At 51.8% G+C, this 12,350-nt stretch overlaps 1 protein-coding gene across 1 annotated transcript in view; it reads left to right on the forward strand.

Annotated features, from left to right (window-relative positions):
* LOC120296842 (unconventional myosin-Ig-like) overlaps positions 1–12,350 on the forward strand; it is a 50,616-nt gene that overhangs the window by 18,787 nt on the left and 19,479 nt on the right. Inside the window, exons 11-17 of the mRNA XM_039318870.1 lie at positions 701–871; positions 2,758–2,828; positions 3,616–3,690; positions 4,740–4,872; positions 7,216–7,382; positions 8,267–8,474; positions 10,582–10,805. Of these exons, the coding sequence (XP_039174804.1) occupies positions 701–871; positions 2,758–2,828; positions 3,616–3,690; positions 4,740–4,872; positions 7,216–7,382; positions 8,267–8,474; positions 10,582–10,805 (1,049 nt within the window). The remainder of the gene's footprint in view (positions 1–700; positions 872–2,757; positions 2,829–3,615; positions 3,691–4,739; positions 4,873–7,215; positions 7,383–8,266; positions 8,475–10,581; positions 10,806–12,350) is intronic.

A 12,350-nucleotide genomic window follows, 5' to 3' on the forward strand; every position in this document is an offset into this window, starting at 1 on the left:
AGCCATCATTAAACGAATGGTTGTAAGTCAAGGACTGGCCAGCAGTCCTTTTTTTTCACCACTGTCGTAACTTGGAATGGTGATTAAACCAGTGGTTCTCAACCTGTGGGTCGGGACCCCATTTGGGGTCGAACGACCATTTCACGGGGGTCGCCAAACAACGCAGTCCGCCATTTTTTCCCCCTTTTCCTTAGCTGTGCTACTCCCTTTTATTCTATTGGCTTTTATAAGCCAATAGAATAGACTCTCTTGAATAGAGTCTAATTCTATTGGCTTTCAAAAGCCAATAGGAATTGTCCAGGCTGTCTCTGCCCTGCTGAGCCTGCCAAAAGTCCCATTCTGCAAACGGTACTGCATCAGTTGAGTAATCCTCGACTTACGATCGGTTGAGTAGTCCTCGACTTACGACCAGTTGGGGGTCACGGCATTAAAAAGGTTGAGAACCACTGGATTAAATGAAAGGTTGTAAATCAAGGACTACCTGTACCTGGGTTTTCAAATCTCACACTCTCTAGAGTGGTCTTTCTCAACCTGTACAACTTTTCAGAAGTGTGGACCTCAGCTCCAGAATTCCCCAGCCAGCATGGTTGGCTGGGGAATTCTGGGAGTTGTAGTCCACACACTTTAAAGCAGCCAAGTTTGAAAAAAAAATCTGCTTTACCTTCTCTTGCCAAGCAGCACTTCTGCCTTCTTTTGACAGATTGAATATTTCGACAATCAAATCATCGTCGATCTGGTAGAAGAGTCGCACAAGGGTATTATTGCGATATTGGAAGAAGCTTGCTTGACCGTGGGGAAAGTCACCGATGCCCTTTTCTTGGAGAGCATGGATGCCAGGCTTGGCAAACACCCCCATTATACCAGCAGGAAGGTAAGAGGATTGTAGGAGTAATATCCCGTAACAAAGATAATCCGAGAATCCTTTTCCGCTGGCGCCAAATACGAGGAACAAAATTTGGCGATCACGGGGGGATGTTTTTCTTTTTCGTTTTTCCTGAATAACCTGGGTGACACGGTAGCAGGGTGGGAAATTCTAAAATTTAAAGAAAGCAACAATGTGGTTCAAACCCAGGGCATACATAGGGAGAGAAGGGAGTGGGCTATTGACGACAGACAGTCCTCGAGTTACGACGACAACGCGGGCCAGAATCTCTCTTACTAAGCAAGGTGGTTCTTAAGTGAGTCGCCCGACTCACATTTCAATTCAGTGAATTGCTGCTGTTGTTAAGTGAGTCACATCATTGTTAAGTGAAACCAGCTTCCTCAATTGATTGCTTGTCGAAAGCCGGCTGGGAAGGTTGCAAATGGCGATCATGTGACCTCGAGATGTTGCAACCATCGTAAATACATGCCGGTAACTAAGTGCCCAAATTTGATCACATGTTTGCGGGGAATGCTGCAATGGTCATAAGTGTGAGGACTAGTCATAAGTCATGTTTTTTTCAGTGCCATTTTAACTTTGAACAGTCACTAAACGAATGGTCGTATGTTGACCACACGTTATTATAAAGCTTTCAGAAAACTGTACTTTAGATTTATTTAGCTTTAGCTTTAGCCAAAAATTCACTGTTGTCCTTTCTTTTACCGTACAAATGATGTTGCCGAATGCAGTTTTTCACATCCATGGGAAAAATATAGAAATTAAGATTGCGTTTTAAAAATAAACAATATATACCTTTCGATTTCTTGATATTTTTATTAATATACGTGGATGTATAAACTTCTTCATGGTTTTGCTCTTGAATTTTCCTTTAAAAAAGCAAAGTGATGAACATAAACAATTACAGGTAACCAGTGGTGGGATTCAGCTGGTTCGCACCAGTTCATGAGAACCGGTAGCTAAATTTACCTGAATTCGGAGAACCGGCTGGCTGCTGGAAGTCCAGTCTAGGCCTCGGAGGCCTCCCAGACCTTAGAACGAGCCACCGGAAGTGCATGGATACCACTTCTGGAAGTCCATTCTAGGCATCGGAGGCCTGAAGGAGGCCCCCCAGGCCTAGAACGGCCCACAGGAAGTGCGTGGATGCCACTTCCGGAAGTCTGTTCTAGGCATCAGAGGCCTCCAGGCCTAGAACGGCCCACAGGAAGTGCGTGGATGCCACTTCCGGAAGTCTGTTCTAGGCATCAGAGGCCTCTAGGCCTAGAACGGCCCACAGGAAGTGCGTGGATGCCACTTCCGGAAGTCTGTTCTAGGCATCAGAGGCCTCCAGGCCTAGAACGGCTCACAGGAAGTGCGTGGATGCCACTTCCGGAAGTCTGTTCTAGGCATCGGAGGCCTCTCAGGCCTAGAATGGCCGACAGGAAGTGCATGGATGCCACTTCCGGAAGTCTGTTCTAGGCATCGGAGGCCTCCCAGGCCTAGAACGGCCCACCGGAAGTGCATGGATACCACTTCCGGAAGTCCTTTCTGGGCATCTGAGGCCCAGGCCTGCATCACACAATAGAACCGGTTGTTCAGATATTTGGATCCCACCACTGCAGGTAACCCTTGATTTAAGCCTACAGTTGGATTTGGAATTTTGGTCATACCTTGGGGTGTTCATTAAGTGGCTGATCATGTGACCTGACTCGATTGTACGATCAAGTGAGTCACGGCAATAGCTAAGCAAACCACGTGGTGAATCCGGGGTACGCAATCCCGCCCCCCTTTTTTTTGCTGTTTACGGCTTCATCACTTGAAAACAAATGGGGCAAGGGAAAGGATACATCCACCACACAACTCGACCATGAACGATTCCGGCTTGTGTGTTCCCCCAGCTCAATTCCGCCGACAAATCCATGGAGTACGGACGGGATTTCCGGATCAAGCATTACGCAGGAGACGTTACGTGAGTGTTTTTCCTGAATGGTTCCCCCCTTACTTCCACTTCCTCTCGATGAAGAAGGTATGCTGGGTGTTGGGGAATCCTGGGAAGTGAAACCCACCCCTCTTAAAGCATGGTGGCTGGGGAATTCTGGGAACCGATCCATCCATGCTGGCTGGGGAATTCTGGGAGTTGAAGTCCACCCCTTCTTAAACCATGGTGGCTGCAGAATTCTGGAAGTTGAAGTCCACCTCTCTGAAAACACGGTGGCTGGGGAATTCTGGGATTTCATCCATCCATGCTGGCTGGTGGATTCTGGGAGTTGAAGTCCACCTCTCTTAAAGCACGGTGGCTGGGGAATTCTAGGATTTCATCCATCCATGCTGGCTGGGGCATTCTGGGAGTGGAAGTCCACCTCTCTTAAAGCACGGTGGCTGGGGAATTCTGGGATTTCATCCATCCATGCTGGCTGGGGCATTCTGGGAGTGGAAGTCCACCTCTCTTAAAGCATGGTGGCTGGGGATTCTGGGAGCTGAATTCTTCCCCTCATAAAGCATGGTGGCCGGGGAATTCTGGGAGTTGAAGTCCTCCCCTCTTAAAGCACGGTGGCTGGGGGATTCTGGGAAACGATCCATCCATGCTGGGCGTTGGGGAATTCTGGGAGTCGAAGTCCACCCGTTTTAAAGGGATCCATTTTGCAAAAAGATGTCCTTTGACTGAGTTGAGCCCGAGGATCACGCTGCACAAAATGGCCGTTACTTTCTGCCTCAGATCTACCCCGCTCACTGCATGTCTGAATCTGGTGTTTCAGGTATTCCGTGGAGGGATTCCTAGACAAGAACAAGGATTTTTTGTTCCAGGATTTCAAGCGACTGCTGTTCAACAGGTATGTCAGACGGAGGCCATGTGGGAGAGCTCTGGATTTCAAAAAAAAAAAAACCCCCCAAAAAACCCCAAACTGATTTGGACAATTTGACCACCAACTTCAGGGGACCGAGAATCCTCCACTTACGACCGCGGTACAGCCCCAACGTTTCGGTCGCTAAGCGAGACAGCCGTTGAGTGAGTTTTGGCCCCCGTTCGATGACCTTCCTCACCCTCTCACTCTGCAGTTCTTCCGTTAGCCAGAAGTTGGTTATGTCAATCTGGCTTCCCCAGCTAACCTGGTTTGTCAGAAAAGAGCTCAAGAAGTCATGTGGTCGTTAAGCAAACCTGGCTTCCCATCGGTTTGGCTTGTCAGGAGGTCAGAAAAGGGGACATAGCACGACCCCCAGGGGACACTGCGACCGTCATAAAGGGGAGTCCGTCGCCGAGCGGGTGGATTTTGATCCCGTGACCGTTGGGGAATAGAGAATAGATTCTATTATTGCGTAAAGGTCTCCTGCTTGAGCAGGGGGTTGGACTAGATGACCTCCGAGGTCCCTTCCAACCCTGTTACTCTATGATTGTGTAAGGGTCTCCTGCTTGAGCAGGGGGTTGGACTAGATGACCTCCGAGGTCCCGTCCAGCTCTTGTTATTCTGTTCGGGCCTCTTGCAACGGCGATTGTCATTGTGAAAAGCGGTCCTAAGGCATTTTTTTTTCAGGGCCGTCGTAACTTCGAACGGTCACTAAATGAACTTTGACACGTTGAGGAGTGCCAGCATTAGTCTGTTTTTTTTTTGTTTTGTTTTAATGACCTTCCCTGATCTTGGCGTCGAGTCAGTTTCAGGGTATTGCAGGCCTCCGAAGGCGTCGGACTACAACGCCCATCGTGCTGAGCCAGCACCTAGGACCCCTGACGGGAAGAGGCCCCCCGACCGCCCCTTAGAGGCGACTTCAAAGTCTCCACGGTCGTCGGTGGCAAATAACCCCCCCCAACCTTTTCCACCGTCGTCCTTTCCTCCCGGCCGCCATCTTGACTTTTTTGACCCCCTCGGGGGGTGTCTTTTCCCAGCGCGGACCCCATCCTTCAGGAGATGTGGCCGGAGGGCAAGCAGAGCATCACGGAAGTCACCAAACGCCCCCTGACGGCGGCCACCCTGTTCAAGAACTCCATCGTGGCCTTGGTGGAGAACCTAGCTTCCAAGGTACGTCCCAGGCCTTCCTTCTCCTCTAGTCTTCCTCAGCCATGGCAACCTGAAGATGGGTGGACTTCAATTCCCAGAATTCCCTAGTGCTGGGAGCGGGGCTCCCAAAACAGAGACGGAGGTCACTGGAGGACCTTGGTAGGTAGTCGAGTTGAAAGTCAGTGGACAGTGGAGTTGAAGTCCACCCATCTTCAAGTAGCCAAGCTTGAGAAGCATCGTTCTACTTCCTGTTCTTCGTGACGTCAACCAACCTTCTGTGATCTGGATCTTGATTTTGGCCAACCTGAAGACAGATGGACTTCAACTCCCAGAAGCCTCCAGTCCTATGAACAGGACTCTGAAAGAGGGAGACTGGGCCTAACAAGCCTCAGTAGCAGTGGTTGGATTCAGCTGGTTCACACCAGTTTGGCAGAATCGGTAGATAAATTTTGCTGAGTTTGGAGAACCGGCTTAATGCACAGTACTTCCAGAAGTCCAGTCTAGGCCTCGGAGGTCTGGAGGAGACCTCCCAGGCCTAGAATGGCCCACCGGAAGTGCATGGATGCCACTTCCGGAAGTCTGTTCTAGGCCTCGGAGGTCTGGAAGAGGCCTCCCAGGCCTAGAACAGCCCGCTGGAAGTGCGTGGATGCCACTTCTAGAAGTCTGTTCTAGCCTTCGGAGGCCTGGAGGAGGCCTTCCAGGTCTAGAACGGCCTGCCGAAAATGCATGGATGCCACTTCCAGAAGTCTGTTCTAGACCTCGGAGGTTTGGAGGAGGGCTCCCAGGCCTAGAACGGCCCGCTGGAAGTGCATGGATGCCACTTCTGGAAGTCTGTTCTAGGCCTCGGATGCCTGGAGGAGGCCTTCCAGGCAAAGAACGGCCTGCCGGAAATGCATGGATGCCACTTCCAGAAGTCTGTTCTAGGCCTCGGAGGCCTGGAGTAGGCCTCCCAGGCCTAGAACAACCCGCTGGAAGTGCATGGATGCCATTTCCGGAAGTCCGTTCTAGGCCTTGGAGGCCCAGGCCTGCGTCCAATAAGAGAACCAGTTGTTCAGGTATTTGAATCCCACCACTGCTTCCCAAGTATCTCAGAGCCTCCTTCTATGTTCCTCAACCGTGGCAATTTGAAAATGGGGGACTTCAACTCCCAGAATTCCCTAGCCTTCCGAATTGTGCTTTTAAAGAGTGAGATAGGGACAAGCCAGCATCTGGGGCTCCTTTCCGGTTGGAGAAGGAGGAACTCCGGATGGGGAGGGCGTTGCGACTGTCGCCCGTCTATTTTCAGCTTCGCTGGCAGCTAAAATGAGAGGGCTGCCAGAGGGCGGCTTGTGCATGACTGGTGTGCTATAAATAAGCCACACTGAGATGCAGATTATGGTTAGTTTTAAAGGTTTATTACGCAACACCCCCACAAATACACAGCAAGCGCCGAAGCATTTAAGGCTCTAAAATCTTGTAAAAGTCGATATATCGGAGTCAGACGTCAGCTGAAATCCTCTTCAGTATAGGTGACACAAACACACTCCTTCTGGCTGTTAGCAAGTTTTTACAGGTAGTCCTTGATTTAGGCCCACAACTGAGCCCCCAAATGTCCGTTGCTAAGTGAATTTTCCCCCTTTTACGACCTTCCAGGCAATCATTGTTAAGTGAGTCACTGAGGCTGGGCAAGAGTAACCCGCAAAAAGGGGATCGTGTGACCCCTGGCACATGGCAACTGTTGTAAACACATGCTGGATCATGTGATTGTGAGAATGCGACAATAGTCGTAAGTCTGAGGACCGGTCGTCAGTCACATTTTTCAAGGCCATGGTAAACTTGAACAATCCCTAAATGAATATGGTCGTTAAGTTGAGGACTGCCTCTAGCATTAACGTCCCGTTTATGAAACCACAGGTGTATCGGTGATCCTCAGCTTACGACCGTTCACAGTGAACATTTCAAGTGACAACGGCCATGAAAAAAGCGACCAGGGACTGTTTCTCACACTTACGACCATTTCATCATCATTGAAATTCAGATGCTGGGCAACTGACTCATATTTATGACAGTGGCGGTGTCCCCTGCTGATCAGAAAGTCAGTGGGGAAAACAGATTTACCTCACAACGGTATGACTCACAACGGCAGGGCAACCACCACTTAACAAATGTCTTGCTTAGCAATGGAAGTTTGAGGTCGTAAGATGAGGGCTACCGTCCTATCGCACTTAGCAAGACCTGCCTGGTTTCAAATCTAGCGTCAGTTCTCGTGTCACCCGAGGAAACTTGATCTTATTTCCAACCCGAAATGCAATTTTAGCCGACGGGGCAAACTGGAGTCATGAGATGGGTCCTCTCCTTACTCCACATGTGCTCCTTTCTCCGCAGGAGCCCTACTACGTCCGTTGCATCAAGCCCAACGATCACAAGTCCCCGTTGCTGTTTGACGAGGAGCGTTGCCGTCACCAAGTGTCGTATCTGGGCTTGCTGGAGAACGTGCGGGTCCGAAGGGCCGGCTTTGCCTACCGGCAACCGTACCACCGTTTCTTGCTCCGGTAGGTTGACGGCAAAGTCTTGGCGCGCTTCCGGAAGGAACAAAAGACCCAGTGTTCTCTTAGGCAGCGTCCGGTGCCCTCGGGGTCTTCGGCCCTTCGTTTGAGCAGGGGGAGGAAGGTGCCGGATGCAGCTGGGAAATCTGATGGGCATCGTAATCCCCTCATCATAATCACGTCTTCTTTAACCACACTCTCTTCTAGCACGGATGATGTTACCTAGTTGGGTCATGAGATGTCGGCATGAAAACAAGCAAGCTCAGAGGGCAGCAAAGACCCACAGTCGTCATCGTCTTCCTCCTCCTCCTCCTCCTCCTCCTCCTCCTCCTCCTCCTCTTCCTCCTCCTCCTCCTCCTCCTCCTCCTGTCTGCAAACCCCACTGCCTTCTAGCATGGATAATGTTCCCTAGTTGGGTCATGAAACGTCTGTAAGAAAACCACCGAGGACAGAGAGTACCAAGGACCTCATAGACCTTGTCTTCTTCTTCCTCCTCCTCTTCCTCCTCCTCTTCCTCCTCCTCCTCTCCACAAAGCCCCTAGCACTGATGATGTTCCCTAGTTGGGTCATGAAACCCCCAAGATCAAAGACAACACCCCACCACCACCTCAAGGGCCGACCAAAAAGAAAAAAAGGGATACAAATCCGAACGATCTGCTAGCTTTCTCCCTGTAGGGTCCCGTCTGCGGGGTTTTCATTTTGCAACGGCGAGAAACGTCCAACGGAGGAACGATTTGTCGCCGGACAAAATACCCGAGCGTTGCGCTCTGGAGCGGAAACGGACCCGTTGACTTTGAGCCGCCGAACCTCCGACGGTCTTCTGAAGGCCCTGTACACGCCGGTCAAAGCAAGCCCAGCTCTCAAACCTTCTTCTTCGCCCTCCCCACCAGGTACAAAATGACGTGCGAATACACCTGGCCCAACCACCTGATGGCCTCGGACGGCGCGGCCACCCAAGCCCTGATAGAGCAACACGGCTTCCAAGACGACGTGGCGTACGGGCAAACCAAGATCTTCATACGGACGCCGCGCACCTTGTTCGCCCTGGAGCAGGAGCGGGCCAACCTGATCCCCATCATTGTGTTGTTGTTGCAGAAGGTATCAAGGGGTTGTGGGCAGGGGTGGGATTCAAATCCCTGAACAACCGGGTCTCTTATTGGATATAATCCTGGGCCTCCGAGGCCTAGAACAGACTTCTGGAAGTGGCATCCACGCACTTCCGTGGGCTGTTCTAGGCCTGGGAAGCCTCCCCCAGGCCTCCGAGGTCTAGAACAGACTTCTGGAAGTGGTATCAATGCACTTCCGGCGGGCCATTCTAAGCCTGGAAGGCCTCCTCCAGGCCTCCCAGGCCTAGAACAGACTTCTGGAAGTGTCATCCACGCACATCCCGTGGGCTGTTCTAGGCCTGGGAGGCCTCCTCCAGGCATCCTAGAATGGACTTCTGGAAGTGGCATCCATGCACTTCTGGCAGGCTGATCTAGGCCTGGGAGGCCTCCTCCAGGCCTCCGAGGCCTAGAACGGACTTCTGGAAGTGGCATCCATGCACTTCCGGCGGGCCGTTCTAAGCCTGGAAGGCCTCCTCCAGACCTCCCAGGCCTAGAACAGACTTTCAAAAGTGGCATCCATGCCCTTCCGGCGGGCCATTCTAAGCCTGGAAGGCCTCCTTCAGGCCTCCGAGGCCTAGAATGGACTTCTAGAAGTGGCATCCACACACTTCCGGCAGGCCGTTCTAAGCCTTGAAGGCCTCCTTCAGGCCTTCGAGGCCTAGAACAGACTTCTGGAAGTGGCATCCACGCACTTCCAGCGGGCTGTTCTAGGCCTGGGAGGCCTCCTCCAGGTCTCCCAGGCCTAGAACAGACTTCTGAAAGTGGCATCCATGCATTCTGGCAGGCTGTTCTAGGCCTGGGAGGCCTCCCCCAGGCATCCGAGGCCTAGAACGGACTTCTGGAAGTGGCATCCACGAACTTCCGGTGGGCCGTTCTAAGCCTGGAAGGCCTCCTTCAGGCCTCCCAGGCCTAGAACAGACTTCTGGAAGTGGCATCCACGCACTTCCGGCGGGCCGTTCTAAGCCTGGAAGGCCTCCTCCAGACCTCTGAGGCCTAAAACAGACTTCGGAAGTGGCATCCACGCACTTCCAGCAGATGGTTCTAGGCCTGCCGAAGTGGTGCGAACCGGGTGAATCCTACCACTGGTTTGAGGTCAGCAATTGGTGGGCAAAGGCGGTGTGTCTGGTCCTCTCGTTCCAATGATAACTCAATCCATGAAACGGGCAGCGTACAGCACATTTAGCGTCCTGAAACGAAACTGTTGGAATTCTGGGTGGTCCTTGATTTACAACAGCGACTGTTCAAAGTTATAACGGCAGTGGAAAGACCTATGCAGCAGTCTTGCGAAGGAAAACTACGGATCCTGGCTTAACGCTCAGTATAACCATGTTACCGGAAGATGCTGGTTTCCAATGTCCTTATAGGTAAAGGTAGTCCTCAACTTACAACGGTGCATTTATAGTGACCGTTCAAAGTTACAACGGCAGTGGAAAGACCTATGTAGAAGTCTTGCGAAGGAAAACTACAAATCCTGGCTTAACGCTCAGTATAACCACTTTACCGGCAACGGTCGGTTTCCGATATCCTTATAGGTAAAAGTAATCCTCAACTTACAACGGTGCATTTATAGTGACCAGTTCAAAGTTACAACAGCTCTGAAAAAGAGTTATGACCATTTGTCCCGCTTAACAACCGTTGAAGCCTCCCGACGGTCACGTGGTTGAAATCCAGACACTCGGCAGCCAACTCGTACTTACGACCATCGCAGTGCCCTGGGATTACGCGATCCCCTTTGGCGATCTTCTGACGAATCAAGTCAAGGGAGGGAAAGCCCAATTCGCTTAACGACCGTGCGACTAAATTAACCCCCCGCACAACTTCACATGTGGCAAGACAGGTCGTAAAACGGGGCAAACTTAGCTTAACCAGCACAGATTAAGGTTGCTGTCGTAACACGAGGACTGCCTCTACAAGTGGGAGTATTAAGACGCCCTTGTATGCGTCTTCCTGATGTGGTTGTGCAGTGGTTGCGTTCTCCTAAAGAGGGAAACGTTAACAGGTCACAGGACTGAGGTGGTCCTCGCGTTACGACCACCACGGAGTTAACATTTTGTGTTCCGTGTTGTGAGTTCGAGTTCTGCTGTGCCTCTTATACCCAGGTCTGGAGAGGAGCCCTCGCCCGCAAACGGTGCCGGTACCTGCGGGCCATCTACACCGTCATGGCCTACTACAAGCGTCACAAAGTGAGGTCGCACCTGCTGGAGCTGGTAGAACGCTTCCAAGGGGTGCGCAACATGGCCGACTACGGCAAAGCTGTGGTGTGGCCCGAGCCTCCCGCTGTGCTGGCCCAGTTCCAGGAGACCAGCAAAGTCATCTTTTGCAGGTAAATCCTGCGGGATCCCTTTCCAGTTCTCCGTAATCCCGTGTTTTCGCAACCTTAGTGACGATCAAAGGGGTGGACTTCAACTCCCAGAATTCCCCAGCCTATATCCGTTCAGGTGAATACCAGCCTTCTTAAAGCATGCCAGCTGGGGGATTCTGGGAGTTGGTCCTCCCCTCTTAAAGCATGCCAGGTGGGGGATTCTGGGAGTGGAAGTCCTCCCCTCTTAAAGCATGCCGGGTGGGGGATTCTGGGAGTCGGAGTCCTCCCCTCTTAAAGCATGCCGGGTGGGGGATTCTGGGAGTGGAAGTCCTCCCCTCTTAAAGCATGCCGGGTGGGGGATTTTGGGAGTGGGAGTCCTCCCCTCTTAAAGAATGCCGGGTGGGGGATTCTGGGAGTGGAAGTCCTCCCCTCTTAAAGCATGCCGGGTGGGGGATTCTGGGAGTGGAAGTCCTCCCCTCTTAAAGCATGCCGGGTGGGGGATTCTGGGAGTGGAAGTCCTCCCCTCTTAAAGCATGCCGGGTGGGGGATTCTGGGAGTGGAAGTCCTCCCCTCTTAAAGCATGCCGGTTGAGGGATTCTGGGAGTTGGTCCTCCATTTCTTAAAGCATTTGAAGTTATTGACCGTCTCAATTTCGATGGGGGGGCATGGTCTTAAAAAGAAAGTCCCTGGTCCAGGGCTAGGCAACCTTGGCTCTTTCATGACTCGTGGACTTCAACTCCCAGAATTCCTCAGCCAGCCTGGCTCAGCTTGGAAACCTCTCCCTTTCCCCTCAGCATGCCTGGCTGAGGAATTCTGGGAGTTGAAGTCCACCAGTCATAAAAGAGCCAAGGTTGCCTATTCCTGGTATAGGGTGCCATGCTAGCAGAGGAATTCTGGGAGTTGAAGTCCCCTCATCTTCCTAGTAACTCAGGGGTAGGCCACCTTGGCTCTTTTATGACTGGTGGACTTCAACTCCCAGAATTCCTGAGCCAGCATGGCTCAACTTAGAAACCTGTCCCTTTCCCTTCAGCGTGGCTGGCTCAGGAATTCTGGGAGTTGAAGTCCACGAGTCATAAAAGAGCCAAGGTGGCCTACCTCTGGCCTAGGCCTAGGCCGCTTTATGACCCGTGGACTTCAATTTCCAGAATTCCTGAGCCAGCCTGGCTCAGCTTGGAAACCTCTCCCTTTCCCCTCAGCATGGCTGGCTGAGGAATTCTGGGAATTGAAGTCCACGAGTCATAAAAGAGCCAAGGTTGCCTATTCCTGGTATAGGGTGCCATGCTAGCAGAGGAATTCTGGGAGTTGAAGTCCCCTCATCTTCCTAGTAACTCAGGGGTAGGCCACCTTGGCTCTTTTATGACTCCTGGACTTCAACTCCCAGAATTCCTCAGCCAGCATGGGGGAAGTATGGGCCCTTCATGACTGGTGGACTTCAACTCCCAGAATTCCTGAGCCAGCCTGGCTCAGTTTGGAAACCTCTCCCTTTCCCCTCAGCATGGCTGGCTCAGGAATTCTGGGAGTTGAAGTCCACGAATCATAAAAGAGCCAAGGTGGCCTACCCTTGGC

Source organism: Crotalus tigris, unplaced genomic scaffold (assembly GCF_016545835.1).
Source record: "Crotalus tigris isolate CLP2741 ecotype Arizona unplaced genomic scaffold, ASM1654583v1 scf7180000021611.299338, whole genome shotgun sequence".
NCBI lineage: Eukaryota > Metazoa > Chordata > Lepidosauria > Squamata > Viperidae > Crotalus > Crotalus tigris.